We start from the raw sequence: 21526 nt of genomic DNA on the forward strand, positions 1-21526 counted from the left end.
TTTTATCCCCCCTAGCTCAGTCCCTTCAAACCTATATTCGTGACACTTCACACACTCCAGTTCTTTTTTATAATTTCATGTTCCCTGACCCTCATCTTCTTATTTTTACTCTGGATGTCCAGTCCCTTTACACCGCCATCTCCCACCAGGAAGGCCTCAAAGCTCACCGTTTCTTTCTGGACACCAGACCCAACCAGTTCCCCTCCACCACCACGCTCCACCGTCTTGTCCTCACTCTTAATAATTTCTCCTTTAGCTCCTCCCACTTCCTTCAAACAAAAGATGTAGCCACGGACACTCGCATGGTTCCCAACTATGCCTGCCTTTTTGCTGGCTACATGGAACAGATCATGCTCCAAGCCTACACTGGTGACCGTCCTGCAATTTCCCTACACTATATCAACGAATCCATTGGTGCTGCTTCTTGTACCCGTGCTGAACCCGTCAACTTCATCAATTTTGCCTCCCACTTCCACCCTGCCCTCAAATTTACCTGCTCCATTTCTGACAATTCCCTTCTCTTTCTCGATCTCACTGTCTCTATCTCTGGTGACAGCTTATCTACTGAAGTCTACTATAAACCCACGGACTCTCTCTGCTACCTGGACTATACCTCTTCCCAACCTGTTGCTTGTAACAACGCTATCCCCTTCTCTCAATTCCTCCATCTCCACCCCATATGCTCTCAGGATGAGGCTTTTATTTCCAAAGCAAAGATGATGTCCTCCTTCATTAAATATAGGAGCTTCTCTTCCTCCACCATCATTATTAACTCCAACCGCATATCTTCTATTTTGCGCATGTCTGCTCTCACCCCACCAGGAATAGGGTTCCTCTTGTCCTCACCTATCACCCCACCAGCCTTCAAGTCCAGCACATAATTCTCCATAACTTTCGCCAGCTCCAACGGGGTCCTACCACCAAGCACATCTTTCCCTCACCCCAACTTTCTGCTTTCCGCAGGAATAGCTTCCTTCATGACTCCCTTGTCCATTCATCCCTCCCCACTGATCTCCCTCTTGGCATTTATCCTTGAAAGAGGAAAAAATTCCACACCTGTCCCTACACCTCCTCCCTCACTACCATTCAGGGCCCCAAACAGTCTATCCAAGTGAGGCAACACTTCACTTGTGAGTCTTTTTCAGTGCTCCTGGTGTGTTTTCCTGTATATCGGGAGACTATTTTATCAAGAACCTTCGCTCCATATGCTACAGAGATCGGGATTATCCAGTGGCCACCCATTTCAACTCTATTTCCTATTCCCATGCTGACATGTTAGTCCATGGCCGCCTCTACTGCCACAAGATGGCCACACTCTGAGTGGAGGAGCAACACCTTATATTCTGTCTGAGTAGCCTCCAGCCTGATGACATGAACATTGATTTCTCTAACTTCTGGTAATTGCCTCTTCCCCATCTCCTTCACCATTCCCCAATACTGTTTCCCTCTCTCACCTTATCTAATTACCTGCCCATCCCTCTTTCTGGTGCTCCTCCTCCTTCCCTTTCTTCTATGGTTTTCTGTCCTCTATGATTTCCCCTTTTCCAGCCCTTTATCTCTTTCACCATTCAACTTCCCAGCTCTTTAATTCATCTCTCCCCCTCTCCCAGTTTCACCTATCATCTGCCACCTTGACCTTCTTCCTCCCTCCGCCCCACCTTCCTTTCCAGTCCTTAAGGGTCTTCACCCGAAACATCAACTGTATACTCTTTTCCACAGACGCTCCAGCATTTTGTGTGTTGCTTTGGTTTTCTAGCATCTGCAGATGTTCTTCTGTTTCTTATCGACTATTCCTGGTTGGAACCTGGACTGAGGGCTTCTTGGGTCTTGGCTGAGGTGTCATGTAGGATAGAAACAGACCAAAATTCTGCTCAGGAATAGTATTAGTGAACCAGACTGTTTTACAGCTGAAATGAATTGATTTGAATTGACTTTATTACTTACATCCTTCAAGTACGTGAGGAGTAAAAATCTTTACGTTACGGCTCCATTCAAAAGTGCGATATGCAATTACAGTAATTTATAATAAATATTATGTACAACAGGACAGCCAATATAGCATAGAAATACAGTAGCCTATTACAAAGTTCAGGAGCGCTGTGATCAGAGAAACAGACTGGCTTTTCATTGTAAACAACAGGAATTCTGCAGATGCTGGAAATTCAAGCAACATACATCAAAGTTGCTGGTGAACGCAGCAGGCCAAGCAGCATCTATAGGAAGAGGCGCAGTCGACGTTTCAGGCCAGAAACGTCGACTGTGCCTCTTCCTATAGATGCTGCTTGGCCTGCTGCATTCACCAGCAACTTTGATGTATGTGGCTTTTCATTGTAACGTTTTCTTTATCTAATCATGAGAATTGTAATTCCTCCGTTACAGTGAGAAGGAGAAAGGTATTGGTTATTCCAGCCAGAGGTGCACAAAACAGGACCCACCATGCTGATCCATACCAATCCCACCCGCCTGCATCAACTCCGCATTTCTCTCTGCCCTGCTCATTCACTACCTGTTCAGATGCTGTTACTGTTCTCCCATCATCTTCTCTGGCAGCATTCCAGACACCAGTGAACTTTTCCCAACTGTGTGAAACTTTTACCCCTCAGATCCCCTTTAAACCTCCACTCCTCTCACCTTAAACCCATGGCCTCTGGGTTTAGACGCAGTTACGTACCCCGTAACTGGGTTGCCAAACCAGCAGAAATGGATCACTCAGTTGGAGTCTGGATTACAATAACTAAGAAAGTTTTATTAAAGAAACAAGCAACACAGTACTCTAATCAAAAGGATAATAAATGCAACAGTTCAGCAATGATAAACACACATGTATACAGAATTAAGATAACAGGATCAATCACGCTCTATCATTGTCTAGGGGTAAATGACCAGTTTCAAAATGACGCAAAGTTCAGTTCAATTTAGTTCAGTTCAATTCGCAGTAATCGCTGCCGTGGCGATGGACAGTGGGGGGAAGGAGAGAGAGAGCAAAACGAATGAATATTCAAAACGACTTCCACACAAACCTTCGCAGTCAGCTTTCGGGCGAGTCCTTTGTGATGTCATCTGAGGTCACCGACCGTGACCCCTCAGTTTCCAGATACGAATCGTCCTCTGCGGTGAACCTGGCACCCAGGCAAGGGTGGACACACACCAGGTTCCCGCCGATCGTGCCTTTCCACCCTGAGTGTCTATGGCTTGATCCCGCGATCAGCCGTCCAAAAGCTTCCCATCGACTTGTGAGAGGCGCACCACTTCCAGGGTCTCGTTACCTCGGGTGTCGTGTGTGTGCTGCCTTAGCGAACCTGTCCCTTTTTATCCCCCTGCTGGGGTATTGCCTGTCCATCACTTCAAACAGTTCAGGGTTCAAAGGGGGAGCCGCTCTTGACACCTCTCTTCTTCTGTTACTCTCTCTCCCGTCCCTTCATTAACATCTCCAAATGCTGCTCCATTGTTTCCCTTATCTCTCTCTCTCCTGAAGACAGGTGGCAGACCAACTGCTGATTCCACTGGTGCCAGCACAGGACAGCTACATCGTAATCTATGTGTATTCTTGTCACAACACCCACACCATGGGAAACAGACGCTGAGACCACACTTGGAGTATTGTGTGCCGTTTTGGGCTCCTTATTTTAGAAAGGATATACTGACATTGGAGAAGATTCAGAGAAGATTCACGAGAATGATCCAGGAATGAGAGGGTTACCATATGAGGAATGTCTGGCAGCTCTTGGGCTGTATTCCCTGGAGTTCAGGGGAATGAGGGGGGATCTCATAGAAACATTCTGATCGTTAAAAGGCCTGAACAGATTAGATATGGCAAAGTTATTTCCCATGGTAGGGGATTCTAGAACAAGAGGGCACAACTTCAAGATTGAAGGACGTCCATTTAAAACAGAGATGCGTAGAAATCACTTTAGTCAGAGGGTGGTAAATCTGTGGAATTTGTCACCATGAGTGGCTGTGGAGGTCGAGTCATTGAGTGTATTTAAGGCAGAGGTAAATAGGTTCTTGATTAGCCAGGGCATCAAAGGGTATGAGGAGAAGGCAGGGGAGTGGGGGTGTCTGGAAGAATTGGAGCAGCCCAGACTCGATGGGCCAAATGGCCTAACTTCTGCTCCTATATCTTATGGTGTCATGGTCTATCGATCTTATCCATTGGCACAGACATGGATGGTGTCCATCCCTGGTACTCTGAGTCATGGTTACTAGGTGTTGGTTGAAACCTGCGTTTTCCAAAGCAGGATGCCAGAGAACATAACTCTGTTTTCACTTCTGTTTTGACTGCAGTGTCACCCCTTGGTATCGTGTCGAATGCCGGTGTACTGTAAGACCCCAGGGGCAGCAAGGCATAACTATCTCCTATCACCATGGACACTCTGCAGTTATATTTCTAAACAAATAAAAGAGAAAGGAAATACAACAGCTTTTCCTTAAACCATGAGATGATTCTTGCAAAAACCCCATTGTCCACATCACATCCACTTCTGAACGCATCTCCTTCATGCCCACCACCCTCAAAACCAATATCCAGGCAGAGCCTCCTCTGGCTGGAATTCCCACCACTTTACAGACATGCCCATTCCTGCGACAGTTAAATCCATGAGCCAGGGACAGACGGTCACTCAGGGGAGCTCGAGGGCGGACGGTTGACCCCGTAGAAGCCACTGCACCCAAACCTGCCGTCATCTTACTGATAGTCTATTGTTTTTTTAATGTCTGCAAGCTAGGTAAATTTCTAGAAATTTGTGAATGTTTTTTATGACATACCAAACCTCCTCAAACTCCTAATGAAATATAGTCGCTGTCTTGGCTTCTTTAGAGCTGCATCAATATGTTGCATCCAGGTTTGGTCCTCAGAGATATTGACAATCGGGAACTTGAAATTGTCACTCTCTCCACTTCAAGTCCCTCTATGAGGATTATATGTATTCCCTCATTCCACCCCTTCTGAAGTCCACAATCAGCTCTTTGGTCTTGCTGACATTGAGTACAAATTTGTTGCTACAACACCACTCAGCTAACTGGTGTATCACACTCCTGAACACCTTCTTGTCACCATCTGAGATTCTGCCAATAATGGTTGTATCATCAGCAAATTTTAGATATGGCATGTTGGCACAACACTATGGGCAGATTGGCCTGTCCAAAGTTGTATTTTCTATGTTTAAGATATTTTCCCTGGTGAACACGACGAGAAGCAGAGTCAAGTCTCAGATGAAGGTCAAGCATTTTTAGAACTGAGATGAGAAATGCTTTCACCTCCAAAATGGTGGATCTTTGGGATTCCCTCCCTCACAGGTTCAGACACTGGGTTGTTTGAATTATAGGTCATTAGGAAAATCAAAGTTCAAAGTAAATTTATTATCAAAGTATATGTATGTTGCCATTCATTTTCTTATGGGCATACTCAATAAATCCATAGAATAATACCCATAACAGAACCAATGAAAGACCACACCAACTTAGACGATCAACCAGTCTGCAAAAGACAACAAAACTGCAATACAAAAGAAATAATAATAATAAATACATGAGCAATAAATATCAAAAACATGAGATGATGAGTCCGTGATAGTGTTATGGGAACATTTCAATTAAGGAGTGAGTGAAGTCACCCTTCAGTTTACGAGGCTGTTGGTTGAGGGGTCATAACAGTTTCTAAACCTGGTGGTGAAAATCCTGAGGCTCTTGTACCACTTTCCTGAAGGCAGCAGCAAGGAGAGAGCATGTCCTGTGTGGTGGATGCTGCTTTCTTTTGACAGAGATTCATGTAGATACGTTTAATGGTGGGGAAGGCTTTACCCCTAATGGGCTGGGTTGTATCCCTACGTTTTGCAGGCTTTTCCATACAAGGGCATTTTTGCTTCCATGCCAGGCTGTGATGCAACCAGTCAATATACTCTCCACCACAATACATCTATAGAAGTTTGTCAAAGTTTTCGATGTCATGCTGAATCTTCACAAATCTAAACACATGACGGTGTGCAGGAGAATGAAGAGGTGGATGGTTGGCCATGATCTTCATAAGTAACAGGAGAACTCCAGAGGCTAAGTGACCCCTCACCCCCCTTCTATGCATGTCTCTGGGAGCTGAACGTCCAAGGATACACGGCGTATCGGAAGGATAGGAAGGTAGGGAGAGGGGGAGGCGTGGCTTTATTGGTAAGGAATGATATTAAATCAGTAGAAAGAGGTGACATAGGATCAGAAGGTGCAGAATCTTTATGGGTTGAGCTAAGAAATCGCAGGGGTAAAAGGACCCTGATGGCAGTTATATACAGGCCTCCAAACAGTCACAGTGATGTGGACTACAAATTACAACAGGAAATAGAAAAGGCTTGTCAGAAGGGCAGTATTATGATAATTGTGGGGGATTTTAACATGCGAGTGGATTGGGAAAATCAGGTCTGCACTGGATCTCGAGAGAGAGAATTTGTAGAATGTCTGCGAGATGGCTTTTTAGAACAGCTTGTTGTTGAGTCCACTAGGGGATCGGCTGTACTGGATTAAGTATTGAGTAATGAACCAGAGGTGATTAGAGAGATTGAGGTGAAGGAACCCTTAGGAGGCAGTGATCATAACATGATTGAATTCACTATGAAATCTGAAAAAGAGAAGTCGAAATCTGATGTGTCAGTATTTCAGTGGAATAAAGGAAATTATAGTGGTATGAGACAGGAACTGGCCAAAGTTGACTGGAAAAGGACACTGGCGGGAAGGACAGCAGCACAGCAGTGGCTGAAGTTTATGCGAGAAGTGAGGAAGGTGCAAGACAGGTATATTCCAAAAAAGAATAAATTTTCGAATGGAAAAAGGATCCAACCATGGCTGATAAGAGAAGTCAAAGCCAAAGTTAAAGCAAAGGAGAGGGCATACAAGGAAGCAAAAATTAGTGCGAAGACAGAGGATTGGGAAGTTTTAAAAAACTTACAAAAGGAAACTAAGGTGGTCATTAAGAGGGAAAAGATGAACTATGAAAGGAAACTAGCTAATAATATCAAAGAGGATACTAAAAGCTTTTCCAAGTATATAAAGAGTAAAAGAAAGGTGAGAGTAGATATAGGACTGATAGAAAATGATGCTGGAGAAATTGTAATGGGAGATAAGGAGATGGCAGAGGAACTGAATGAGGATTTTGCATCAGTCTTCACTGAGGAAGACAACAGCAGTAGTATGGACACTCAAGCGTGGCAGGGAAGAGAAGTGTGTGCAGTTACAATTACAACAGAGAAAGTACTCAGGAAGCTAAATAGCCTAAAGGTAGATAAATCTCCCGGACCAGATGGAATGCACCCTTGTGTTCTGAAGGAAGTAGCTGTAGAGATTGTGGAGGCATTAGCGATAATCTTTCAAAAGTCAATAGATTCTGGCATGGTTCCAGAGGACTGGAAGATTGTAAATGTCACTCTGCTATTTAAGAAGGGAGCAAGGAAGCAAAAAGGAAGCCTGACAAACCTATTACAATTTTTTGAGGAAATTACAAGTAGGCTCGACAAGGGAGATGTAGTGGATGTTGTATATTTGGATTTTCAGAAGGCCTTTGACAAGGTGCCACACATGAGGCTACTTAACAAGATAAGAGTCCATGGAATTACGGGAAAGTTACATACGTGGATAGAGCGTTGGCTGATTGGCAGGAAACAGAGAGTGGGAATAAAGGGATCCTATTCTGGTTGGCTGCCGGTTACCAGTGGTGTTCCACAGAGGTCCACGTTGGGGCTGCTTCTTTTTAAGTTGTACATCAACGATTTGGATTATGGAATAGATGGCTTTGTGGCTAAGTTTGCTGACGATACAAAGATAGGTGGAGGGGCTGGTAGTGCTGAGGAAACGGAGAGTCTGCAGAGAGAATTGGATAGATTGGAAGAATGGGCAAAGAACTGGCAAATGAAATACAATGTTGGAAAGTGTATGGTTATGCACTTTGGCAGAAGAAATAAACGGGCAGACTATTATTTAAATGGGGAGAGAATTCAAAGTTCTGAGATGCAACGGGACTTAGGAGTCCTCATGCAGGATACCCTTAAGGTTAACCTCCAGGTTGAGTCAGTGGTGAAGAAGGCGAATGCAATGTTAGCATTCATTTCTAGAGGAATAGAGTATAGGAGCAGGGATGTGATGTTGAGGCTCTATAAGGCGCTGGTAAGACCTCACTTGGAGTACTGTGGGCAGTTTTGGTCTCCTTATTTAAGAAAGGATGTGCTGACGTTGGAGAGGGTACAGAGAAGATTCACCAGAATGATTCCGGGAATGAGAGGGTTAACATATGAGGAACATTCGTCCGCTCTTGGACTGTATTCCTTGGAGTTTAGAAGAATGAGGGGGGACCTGATAGAAACATTTTGAATGTTGAAAGGCATGGATAGAGTGGATGTGGCAAAGTTGTTTCCCATGATGGGGGAGTCTAGTACGAGAGGGCATGACTTAAGGATTGAAGGGCGCCCATTCAGAACAGAGACGCGAAGAAATTTTTTTAGTCAGAGGGTGGTGAATCTATAGAATTTGTTGCCACGGGCAGCACTGGAGGCCAAGTCATTGGGTGTATTCAAGGCAGAGATTAATAGGTATCTGAGTAGCCAGGGCATCAAAGGTTAAGATGAGAAGGCTGGGGAGTGGGACTAAATGGGAGAATGGATCAGCTCATGATAAAATGGCGGAGCAGACTCAATGGGCCAAATGGCCGACTTCTGCTCCTTTATCTTATGGTCTTGTTTCTCAACTCATCCTTCACTGCAAAGGCAAAGTTTACAAATCGATTTGTATTTTTGATGCTACTAAAAGAATGACTCAGGGAAGGGCCAGTTCACTGAGGAATAAAACTGATGAAGGGACATTGTCTGCAAATATCAAAATAAGTCTACAATTTCAAGTCAAAGCAGGCTGAAGAGCCTGTTTCCATGTTGTGAGCAAAGAAAACAGCAAAAAGATTTGAGGCTGATATAAGCGAAGCAGTACAATGTTGGAACAGGTCCTTCGACCATGATGCCAATTAAAACTAATCCTGTTTGCACATCAGCCGTATCCCTGCATTCCCTGCCTATTCATATATTCCATCTCAAACATTTCATCTGCATCCACCACTTCCGCCAGCTGGGAACTGCACTTACCACTCTCTGTGTAAAATAAAATTTGCCTTGAATCTCCTTAGAACTTCCACACCCCCCCACCCTTAAACCTACACCCTCTTGTATTTGATATTTGCACCCTGGGATAAAGACTCTGACCATCTACCCCATTAATGCCTCTCATCATTTAATATACTTCAGTCAGGTTGCCCTTCAACCTCCAGAGCTCAAGAGAAAACAACTGAAGTGTATGCAAACTCTCCTTGTAGCTTATACTCTGCAATCCAGGCATTTTCCTGGTGAACCTGCTTTGCACCCTTCCTGTAAAGCAGCAACCAGAAATGAAAGTTCAAAGTAAACTTATTACCAAAGTATGCATACTATGTACACCTCTGAGATTCAATATCTTGCAGGCAGGCACAAAGAAACACAACTGAATCCATGAAAAACCCCGTACAACAAAGACTGACAAATATCTAACAGGCAAAAAAAAAGTCATGCAAACAATAAAAAAAGAAATAATACACAGACCATGAAAGGCAGCGCCCCGGCAGCTGAATCCACAGCCAGGCAGTCCGTTCGGTGTTGAGGCAAGAAGCCAGTCCAGCAGCCCGGTGGCTACAGGGCAACAACTCCTCCTGAACCTGGCAGCACAAATGTGGCCCAAGCAAGGTTTCATACAGCTGCTGCTTGACTTGCTGACCTTTATACACAAGTCAGACACAGACATAATTGCTGACATCCTCCAGAATAGGGGTCGCCAACCAAGTCAAACTTTGAGACTTTCCCAGTAGATCCCGAAAAAAATCGAAAATAAATACACAAATACTGTCGTAATGTGAGCATCATAAAAATAGGTAATACTAATTAGGATAATGGTAATTTAGCAATACTTTTGCTATTGAATGCTGTTTATAATGTTACGTAACTGGCAACAATGAATATCAATCGAGACAGGTTATATAAAAATAACCAAACATTTATTAAACACCGATAAACGATAAGGGGAAAAAAACAAACGAAAACTTTAACCAGAAGTTAACAGATATGCAGCCGTTCACCAACTCGCCACTCGGCTCTGGTTCTTAAAGAGTTAAATGCGAAAACAGTTCTTAAAGCGATACAGTCGGATATAGTTCTTAAAGCGATAACTTCGAAAGTCGAACAGATTTACACGTTCAATTGGGAGAGACTTCTCTGGAGAAAGATTTCTTCACAGACGTACCTTTACTGCTGGTTCTGTCCACAGGATTCACGATGCCGAAAATAAACAGTTTAAATCGACTGACCTTAAATTCCTTTAGAAAGAGAGAGAACCTTTTTGCATGAATTCCTTGCTCTTTCTGGCAAGAGTTACCTTGATGCAGGTACTCCTCCAACGAAGACTCAATAAGGGTGATTCTTTATTAAACTGCCAAATGATGCCGACTTCTCTCGATCCTTCGATAAATTCTTCACTCTCCCTTCAACTGTTGGAATTGAGTAAACTGGCACATCCAGCCACAAATTTCTAGTCCAAATAATAAGGTATTTTGCAACAGAACACACAACCGTTTTAAAAATGAAACTGCGTCACAAAAACAAACACGACAGAAACGGAGATACAGCATGTTCTACCTAGAAATCTACAAACTCAATAACCAACTGCGTCACCTGGGTCGACCCTTATATAGTCACGAGGCACATGTCATCACGTGACCTCACATCGGCGGGGAAATCACATCAGGTGACCTCTAAAAGACCATTACATCATTCTCACAAAAAAAACAGATCTCCTTGAGCATGTAACAATAAAGAGCGATTGTTTCCAGGTTGCGGGGTTTTAGTTTGGTTCTTTCTGCCCAGTGCACTTGTGTGTAGCTCCCCCGCCATCCACCGGGTTTTCAGCGTAGCTTGTGCTGTATCAAAGTGACCAATTAGATTAGATAAGAGTACAGACTGTTGCAAACATCAATATACGGCAGTGTTCCCAACCTTCGGGCCGTGGACCGATACTGGGCTGTGAAGCATGCAGGGATGCAGCGGTATCCGAAACCCACCCAGCACATCTTTAAGAAAAAAAGCCGAAATAAACAAGCTAATTAATTAGGTGCCGCACGGCACGTAAATGTCGGCCCAGATCAGAGGCGACGCAATCCGCAATCGCCACAGAAACCGGCATAAGCACCGACCTGATGGGCCACAAGGCTCGGGACAGACTTTTAACTTTAACCCCCCAAAAGGCGCAATTCGTGCCTGAAAAGTTGAGGAGCTGAAATCAGGGTTGAAGGCCCAGCAATCGTTTTTCACAAAACATGCTGCTCAAAATAAGGCTGCTATTTAAGCATCATTTTGTGTAAGTCACCTTTTGGCTAAACACAAGAAGCATTTTACAGATGGCAATTTATTCAAGGAAGCAATGGCCATTACCACAGAGACTGTTTTTAATGACTTTATAAACAAAAATGACATCACAACCGCAGGTCTCGGCCTGAAACGTCGACTGCGCCTCTTCCTATAGATGCTGCTTGGCCTGCTGCGTTCACCAGCAACTTTGATGTATGTCGCAATACATAATATACCGCTTGGCCCTGCAACAGTGACAAGGAGGGTAGAGTCACTGTCAGAGGACGTGGATCGACTTGTCACTCTGTGAATATTTTTCACTACAGTTCGATGAATCCCTGGATGTAATGCAAACAGCTCAGCTTGTTGTATTTGTCAGAATGGTTTTCCAGGATTTTACAACAAAGGAGGACTTCCTCACTCTTTTGCAATTAAAGGAGAGAATGAGAGGTGAGGATAGTTACAATGAGTTTAAAAAATATGTCCGTGAAAATGACATCCCCATTCACAAACTGGTGGCAATTACTACTGATGGGGCCCCAGCAATGCGCGGAGTGCATGTTGGTTTTATAGCACTAAAGTCAGTGCCTACTTCGGGTCAACTTTCTGTGTGAAATTGCATTTTCACAGCTGAAAATTATTAAATCTAAGTACAGGAGCTGTCTTACTGACAGACACCTCACAGACTGTCTCAGACTGGCTATCTGTAGTTCTGAGCCAAATTTCAGGGAACTAGCAGGAAGTATTCAGCCCCAGTCATCACACTGAGTGCAGCAGTCAATTTTTATTCATTTATTTTTTGTGTTGAAATAAAATTAAATAATGAAACTTAGAATTAAAGGTGTGAAGTATTGTAATATTCTTAAAGAAAGACAGCTATGGCCTGTTTGATATGCTAGTTACAGTGTTTTCTTGTTTGAATTAATTTGAGAGTTTGACAAAAGTATTTTGTGTAATTCAAATACATTTAGCCTAAATAAAAGGCCTCAAATTGGAAGTACAATCTGAACTGTGTTTTCTCTAAACGATTTAGTAGGCAGATCTTGCCTTTCACTAAGGTTGAGGTAGGACATCCTGGGCTTAAAAAGGCTGGTGACCACAACTCCAGAACATGAAGCAAATTGCACACCTGTCATTTTCCTAAGCTGCTCTCTCAAGTACTCAAGAGGAACATCACTTTTCTCAAGAGGTTGGTCAAATCAGCAAAACAAGTCAAGTCCTGAAGCCATCAGACTTTTCCTGCCACATATCTCAATTGCAACAGTATCATGAGGAATTTACCTTGAGCTTGGATCCATGCGGTATAGGGGATGAACCATCAGCTTTGGGGGGAATGTACAACTCCCATTTTCCAAACGGCAATAATTTGTAGTGATGAGAAGAAACGTTCCATTCATCTGGAGGAAAAAGACAACATTAATAAAATCTTACCCTACCAGGTGGACTGCACCCAATCAGTGAGTAGGATCACAAAATAAAGCAGCCATTTCATTTAAGTACGCAGCTTAAGTTTTAAAAAAGCAGCACTTTGCTGCAGTTTTTGGAGTTGAATTGCACCCAATCAGTGAATGGGATTCAATAGAAAAGGCAAATGAAAATAAGGCAGGGGCAAGTGAGTGAGATAAGTATCCGGTAAGTTTCTTCTTCCTTTTTATTTTTCAGTTATCATCTGTTAAGACACACTTAACACAGTAAGGATGGCTACAAGGGCCACAGACAAAATGCTGGAGGAACTCAGCAGGCCAGGCAGCATTTATGGAAAAGAGTACAGTCGACGCTTTGGGTCAATCTGCACCAGGTGCACAGAGCCGCAACTCTTCAGAAAACATGTTAAGGAACTGAAGATGCAGCTCGATGACCTTCGGCTCATATGGGAAATGGAGGAAGTGATAGTTAGAAGTTACAGGATGTAGTCACCCCTAGGTCGCAGGAGGCAGGTAACTAGGTGACCGTCAGTGCAGAATATCCCCGTGGCCAATTCCCTCAGTGTGATTCTCTGCCTCCACTCATCATTGTTGCTGATGAGGCCAGCCACTGTAGTATCATCAACAAACTTGGTAATGGGGTTGAGATGAATCTGGCAGTGCATTCATGAACAGAAGTGAGGTGAGTATGAGGAAGGGTTGAGCAAGTTTGGGCTTTAATCTTCGGTGAAAAGGAAGTGTATAAGACAGTAAGACTGTAGGGGCATGGATACTTTGCTAGTATTTACAACCTGACACATCATCAACTACCCTATTCAATGCTACATCTCCCAACCCCAGCAAGCTCACCAACAGCCCTTTTCAATGCTTCATCTCCCATTACCCAGCGAGCTCACCACCAGCCCTTTTCAATGCTTCATCTCCATTCTCAGCGAGCTCACCACCAGCCCTTTTCAATGCTTCATCTCCAACCCCGGCGAGCTCACGACCAGCCCTTTTCAATTCTTCATCTCCCATTACCCAGTGAGGTCACCACCAGCCCTTTTCAATGCTTCATCTCCAACCCCGGCGAGCTCACCAACAGCACTTTTCAATGCTTCACCTCCATCTCCGGCGAGCTCACGATGAGCAATTTTCAATGATACATCTCCATCCCCAACGAGCTCACCACCAGCCCTTTTCAATGATACATCTCTATTCCCAATGAGCTCACCACCAGCACTTTTCAATTCTTCATCTCCCATCCCCGGCGAGCTCACCAACAGCATAATGTTATTTCTCCTGTTTAATATCTCTATCCAAACATTCCATCTTTGACCCTATTGCCTCTCTGCAGCACTGTATCAGTCTCTTTGATCAAGATGCCCTTTTCACATTACTACCATCAAGGAGCTTGTACAGGAGTCAGAAGACACAAATTCAACATTTCAGGAACAGGTTCTTCCCCTCCACCAGCAGATTTCTGGATGTACTACGAACCCATGAACACCACCACACTACATTCTTTCCTCTCTTTTTGCACTACTGACTGAATTTTTTATATATACTTATTGAAACTTATTGCTTTTATTATGTATTGTAATGTATTGCTACCACAAAACAACAATTTTTACGACATATGCCAGCGATACTAAACCTGATTCTGATCACACACCCTCCTTTTCTCTTTCCCTGTCCTTCCTATACCCAGGAGTATTTTCTTTGTCCTGTCCCTTTAGATTAGATTATGAGAACACTCAGTCTTCTTTTATTGTCATTTAGAAATGCATACATGCATTAAGAAATGATACAATGTTTCTCCGGAGTGATACCACAAAAAACAGGACAAACCAAAGACTAACACTGACAGAACCACATAATTATAACATATAGTTACAGCAGTGCAAAGCAATACCATAATTTGATGAAGAACAAACCATGGGCACGATAAAAAAAGTCTCAAAGATCCCCGAGTCGATCGACTCCCGAGTCCCCGATAGCGGTGGCAAAAGGGAGAAACTCCCCGCCATAAACCTCCAGGCCCCGTCAACTTGCCGATGCCTTGGAAGCAGCCGACCACAGGCAACACTGAGTCAATCCGTCCGAAAACTTCGAGCCTCCAACCAGTCCCTCCGATACAGCCTCCCCAGCACCATCCTCTGCCGAGCACCTTCAACCTAGCCCCGGCCGCTGAAATACGCAAAGCCGAGGATTTCGGGGCCTTCTGCTCCGGAGATTCCGGTTACCACACAGTAGCAGAGGCAGCGAAGCGGGCATTTCAGAAGTTTTCCAGATGTTCCTCTGTACTCTCACGTCCGTCTCCATCAAATCAGAATTGTGCACGGTCCCCTACTTGACAGATGACAGATATTCATCACCAGAGAGGCCGCGCGCGCTACCATCGAACCGCCATCTTCTCCTCACTCCCACTTAAGTTAAGCTTCTGTTATCAGCACACTATGTTCCCGCATAGCTCTCTGCGCCTGATCTACCACACTCAGCGCATCAACACAGATGCAAAGTGAATCAGGTTTACTTGCATTCACTGACCACAGTAAAATCCTTCTGCTGACCTCATCGAGTGTGAACTGTCTTCTTCATTCCTTTTCACATTTTGCCTTTAATGTTAGCTTACAGTTTACCTGACTGTCCCTCTGGAGAGTTGTAAGTGCTGAGAACGTGCTGTTAGGGGAGAAGGTGGGAGCAAATACGATAGCAACATTTAAGAGGTACATTTTTGGGCACATAGATGGAGAGGGAATGGAGGGATATGGATCATGTGTTGGTAGATGGGGTTAGCTCAAGATTCAAGTTAATTTATCACATGTACATTATGTATAAGGTAGATAATCTTGCAGCACAGTTACAGATTAGTAGGTACAACATTGTGGGCAACACTGAGTCATAGCTGAAAGAAGATCATAGCTGGGAGCTTAACATCCAAGGATACACCTTGTATCGAAAGGACAGGCAGGGAGGAAGAGGGGGTAGGTGGCTCTGTTGGTAAAAAAAAATGAAATCAAATCCTTCAAAATAGGTGACATAGGATCAGAAGATGCAGATTCCTAGGGGGTAGAGTTAACAGACTGTAAGGGCAAAAAGACCCTGATAGGAGTTATATACAGACCTCCGAATGGTAGCCAAGAAGAGGGGTATAAGTTACAACCGGAGATAGAAAATGCATGTCAAAAGAGAAATATTACAATAGTCGTAGGAAATTTCAAAATACAGGTAGATTGGGAAAATCAGGTTGGTGCTGGATCCCAAGAGAGAGAATTTGTAGAATGCCTACAAGATGGTTTTTTAGAGCAGCTTGTGGTTGAACCCACAAGGGGAAAAGGTAATCCTGGATTGGGTGTTGTCTGATAAACCAGATTTGATTAGGGAGCTTAAGGTAAATTAACTTTTTTGAGGCAGAAATCATAATATGATAGAATTCACTCTGCAATTTGAGAGGGAGAAGCTAAACTCAGATCTATCAGTATTACAGTGGAATAAAGGGTATTATAGAGGCATGAGAGAAGAGTTGGCCAAAGTTGATTCGAAGGGGACACTAGCAGGGTTGACAGCAGAACAGCAATGGTGAGTTTTCAGGGGAAATTCAGAAGCTGCAGGATAGATATATTCCAGAGAAGAAGTAGTATTCTAAAGACACATGGATGACAAGGGAAGTCAAAAACAACATAAAGGTGAAGGAGAGGGCATATAATAGAGCAAAAATTAGTGTTAAGTTAGAAGATTAGAAAGCTTTTAAAAACCAATAGAAGACACCAAAAAAAACATAATAAGAAGGGAAAAATGGAATATGAAGGTAAGCTATATATACACACACAGGGGGCAGAAGTGAGTGCAATTGCTGTTACTAGGGGGAAGATGCTTGGGAAACTGAAAGCTCTGAAAGTATGTAAGTCACCTGGACCAGATGGTGTACACTTCAAAGTTCTGAAACAAGTGACTGAAAAGTGTGGAGACATTATTAAAGATCTTTCAAGAATCAGCAGACTCTATAATGGTTCCAGAGGACTAGAAAATTGCTAATGTCACTCCACTCTTAAAAGGGAGAGAAGCAGAAGTAACAAATTATAAGCCAGTTAGTCTGAACTCAGTGGTTAGGAAGATGTTGGAGTCGATTATTAAGGATGAGGTCTCAGGGTACTTGGAGGCATATGATAAAAAAGGCATGGTTTCCTTAAGGGAAAATCTCGCCTGACAAATCTGTTGGAATTTTTGATGAAATATCAAGCAGGATAGACAAAGGAGAAATGGTTAATGCTGTGAATATGGATTTTCAGAAGACCAGTGAAGGAGCTGCACATGATCCTGCTTAATAAGATAAGAGCCCATGGTATTAATGAAAATTACTAGCATGGATTGAAGATTGTCTGATTGGCAGGAGGCAAAGAGTGGGAATAAAATAAGGCTTTTTGGGTTGGCTGCTGTTGAATAGTAGCATTCTGCAGGGGTCAGTGTTTGGGTTTCCTTTTTAAGTTACATGTCAATGATTTGGATAGAATTGATGGCTTTGTGACCAATTTTGTGGACAATGTGAAGACAGTTGGAGGCACAGGTAACGTAGTGGAAGCGGGAGGCTGCAGACAGACAGACTGGGAGAATGGGCAACCAAGTGGCAGACAGAATAAAGTGTTGGGAAGTGGATGGTCATGCACGTTGGAAGAAGGAACAAAACCATAGATTATTTTCTAAAGGGCAGAAAATTTAAAAATCTGAGTTGCTAAGGGATGTGAGAGTCATCATGCACGATTCCCTCAAGCTTAACTTACAGACTGAGTTGATGGCGAGAAAGGCAAATGCAATGTTAGCATTCATTTTGACAGGACTAGATTATAAAGGCAAGGGTATAATGCTGAGGTTATTTAAGGCATTCGTCAGACCGCATGGTGTATTGTGAGCAGTTTTGGGCCCCTTATCTTAGAAGGAATGTGCTGACGTCAGAGGGGGGTCAGCAGAGGATAACAAGAATGATTCTGTGAATGCAAGGATTATTCTATGAGGAATGTTTGATGGCTTTGGTACTTGCTGGAAGTTAAATAGAGGGAGAATCTCATTGAAACAATCGAACAATGAAAGGTATAGACAGAGTGGATGTGGAGAGGATATTTCCTGTAGTAGGGTAGTCTAGGACCAGAGGACACAGCCTCAGAGCAGAGGGACGACCATTGAGGAAGAATTTCTTTAGCCAGAGGGTGGAGAATCTATGGAATTCGTTGTCACAGACAGCAGTGGAAGTCATAGGGTGTATTTAAGGCGGATGTTGATAGGTTCTTGATTAGGAAAGGCATCAAAGGTTATGGGGAGACAGCTGGAGATTGGGACTGAGAGGAAATTGATCAGCAATCATGAAATGGCAGAGCAGACTCGATGGGCTGAATAGCTTACATCTGCTCCCATTTCTTTTGGACTTTTGGAAACACATAGTGAAATGCATTGCTTGCGTTAACAACCAACAAACTTGAGGATGTGCTGGGTACAGCTCGTAAGTGTCACCACCAAGCTCAGCAGAATAACATAGAACACCAAGCAACAACAGCAGAAACAAGCCCCTTTTCTCCCTACACCAACTTTAAGCTTAGCTTAAACTGGCACCACTGTTGGCACCCACAAGGCCTGTTCTTGCACTGTACCATGTCTATTTCATGCTTCACTCTCACCCATATGCACAACTCTTTCCCAATGCTCTATGGCCATGGGCACCTTGCACCGTTGCCTTTTCCCTCATTTCCCAGACATCCACGCTCACCCCATCGTCCTGCTGCTTTAACAGGGGTATAGTTCCTTTTAACCTAAAATTTACCACCCCATGAGCCTCCACATCAAAGACTTCATTCTCCACAACTACTTCCATTTCAATGGGATCCTGCCACCAAACACATCTTTACCTCCCCCAATCTCCTCTTTCAGCAGGGAGTACTCTCTCTCTGATTCCCTTGTCCATTTGTCCCTGACACTAATTTCCCTCCTGGCACTTATCCCTGGAAGCAGAAGTATTACGCCTGCCCATTCGCCTCCCCCCTCATCTCCTTTCAGGGTCCCCAACAGTCTTCCAGGTGAGGCATCTGCAAATTTGTTGGGGTTGTCTATTGCATGTGTTCCTGATGCAGCCTCCTCAACCCTGGTGAGATCCATAGTAAACTGGTGGAACACTTTGTTGAGCACCTCTGCTTCATCCGCAACTGTTAGCATTTCTCAGTGGCCAACCATTTAAAATCCTATCCCAAATCCGATTCCAACATGTCAGTCCATGGCCTCCTCTTCTGCCATGATGAGGCAACTCACAGCAGTGGCAACACCTCATATTCCACCTAGGTAGCCTCCAACCTGATAGCATGGACAGCTATTTCTCCAACTGAAGAGGTGATAAGTTCATCTGGTTTGCTTCAGTGCTCTATGCCCTGAAGTGGGTTACTGCCCAAGGGCTCTATCATATGCAGTCGTTCAGATAATGCCCTAAAATGACATGCATGCTATTAACAAGTCTGATCCCGGTTATAAGCCACGGGGAACTTCATTGTGCACATTATTGCTCACCTAAAAAACAATTCCATTTTTCCAATCACCTGATAATATTTCCACCAATTATATTCTATCTGCCATTTTCTCTCTCTTCTTATTGTACTCTGCCTCACAGTTATTTCACACAATCACACACTTTCATGCCCTATGTTCTCTGGTGGTTACCAAGTGCCAACAAAACAATTTCTAATGAAGTATGTAATAAGACCATAAGATCATAAGACATAGCAGCAGAATTAGGCCATTTGGCCCATTGAGTTTGCTCCACCATTCAATCATAGCTGATGCATTCTCAGCTCCATTCCCCAGCCTTCTCCCCATAACCTTTAATACCGTGTCCAATCAAGAATCTATCAAGCTCTGCCTCAAATCCAAATTCATTGGGGTCTGTAAACAATGACCTGGCCTCCACACCTGCCTCTGGTAATAAATTCCACAAATTCACAACCCTCTGGCTGAAGAAATTTCTCCACACCTCTGCTTACATAGATGCCCCTCTAGCCTGAGGCCGTGCCCTCTTGTCCTAGACTCCCCTGCCATGAGAAACATCCTTTCCACATCTACTCTGTCTAGGCCTTTAGTCATAGTCATAGTCATACTTCATTGATCCTGGGGGAAATTGGTTTTCGTTACAGTTGCACTATAAATAATTAAATAGTAATAAACCCATAAATAGTTAAATAATAATATGTAAATTATGCCAGGAAATAAGTCCAGGACCAGCCTAGTGGCTCAGGGTGTCTGACCCTCCAAGGGAGGAGTTGTAAAGTTTAATGGCCACAGGCAGGAATGACTTCCTTTGACGCTCTGTGTTGCACCTCGGTGGAATGAGTCTCTGGCTGAATGTACTCCTGTGCCCAACCAGTACATTATGTAGTGGATGGGAGACATTGTCCAAGATGGCATGCAATTTGGACAGCATCCTCTTTTCAGACACCACCGTCAGAGAGTCCAGTTCCATCCCCACAACATCACTGGCCTTACGAATGAGTTTGTTGATTCTGTTGGTGTCTGCTACCCTCAGCCTGCTGCCCCATTTCGAAAGATTCAATGAGATCCCCCCTCATCCTTCTAAATTCCAGTGTGTACAAACCCAGAGCCATCAAATGTTCCTCATATGATAACCCTTTCATTCCTGGAATCATCCTTGTGAACTTCCTCTGGACCCTCTCCAATACCACTACATCTTTTCTTAGATGAGGAGCCCAAAACTGTTCACAATACTTAAGGTGAAGCCTCACCAGTGCCTTATAAAGCCTCAGCATCACATCAGCGGTTGTATGGGGCATTATTGCACAAGCACGTGAAAGTCGGACCATGAGGCAGTGGGAGAGTTAAAAAGCGAGCAGATTAAAGGAGCGGGCAACGGAGTAGTGGGAGACAGAGTAGGAAGGCTTTGGCTAGAGAGGCTTCGGCGAGCAGAGGCTGAGGACGAGTTTGCTCCCAGTGAGGTAAGATTGAGTAAGTTCCTTTAATTACTCTAATTAACATATGAGTAGGTAATGGAGGCAGCAGTTAGGGCAGTCAAGTGCTCCGTTTGCAGTATGTGGGAAGTCAGGGCGAGCACAATTGTCCCCGATGACTACACCTGTAAAAGGTGCATCCAGCTGCAGCTCCTGACAAACCGAGTTAGGGAACTGGAGCTGGAGCTGGATGAACTTCGGATCATTCATGAGGCAGAGGCAGAAATAAACAGGAGTTACAGGGAGATAGTCACTCCTAAGAGTCAGGAGACAGGTAGCTGGGTTACTGTCAGGAGAGGGAAGGGGAATAGACAGAATGAGCAGAGCACCCCTATGGCCGTCCCCACCAATAATAAGTATATCATTTTGGATACTATTGATGGGGATGACCTACCAGGGACAAGTTGCAGTGGTTGCGTCTCTGGCACTGAGACTGGACCCTCAGCTCAGAAAGGAAGGAGGGAAAAGAGGACAGCAGTAGTGATAGGGGATTCGCCAGTTAAGGGGACAGATAAGAGGTTCTGTAGAAGAGATTGAGAATCCTGGACGGTCTGTTGCCTCCCTGGTGCCAAGGTCTGCGATATCTCGGATCGAGTTCTCAGTATCCTCAAGAGGGAGGGTGAGCAGCCGGATGTCATGGTCCATGTAGGGACCAGTGACGTGGGTAGGAAGAGTGTGGAGGTTCTGAAAGGTGAGTTTAGGGAGTTAGGCATCAAGTTAAAGGACAGGACCTCCAGGATAG

At 44.0% G+C, this 21526-nt stretch overlaps 1 protein-coding gene across 4 annotated transcripts in view; it reads right to left on the reverse strand.

Moving 5' to 3' along the window:
* LOC134347785 (1,4-alpha-glucan-branching enzyme-like) overlaps positions 1-21526 on the reverse strand; it is a 507671-nt gene that overhangs the window by 276088 nt on the left and 210057 nt on the right. For all 4 annotated transcript variants that reach the window (XM_063050206.1, XM_063050207.1, XM_063050205.1 and 1 more), the window contains exon 3: positions 12669-12784. In XM_063050206.1, the coding sequence (XP_062906276.1) occupies positions 12669-12784 (116 nt within the window). The remainder of the gene's footprint in view (positions 1-12668; positions 12785-21526) is intronic.

This window comes from Mobula hypostoma, chromosome 6 (assembly GCF_963921235.1).
Source record: "Mobula hypostoma chromosome 6, sMobHyp1.1, whole genome shotgun sequence".
In the NCBI taxonomy this organism is placed as follows: Eukaryota; Metazoa; Chordata; class Chondrichthyes; order Myliobatiformes; family Myliobatidae; genus Mobula; species Mobula hypostoma.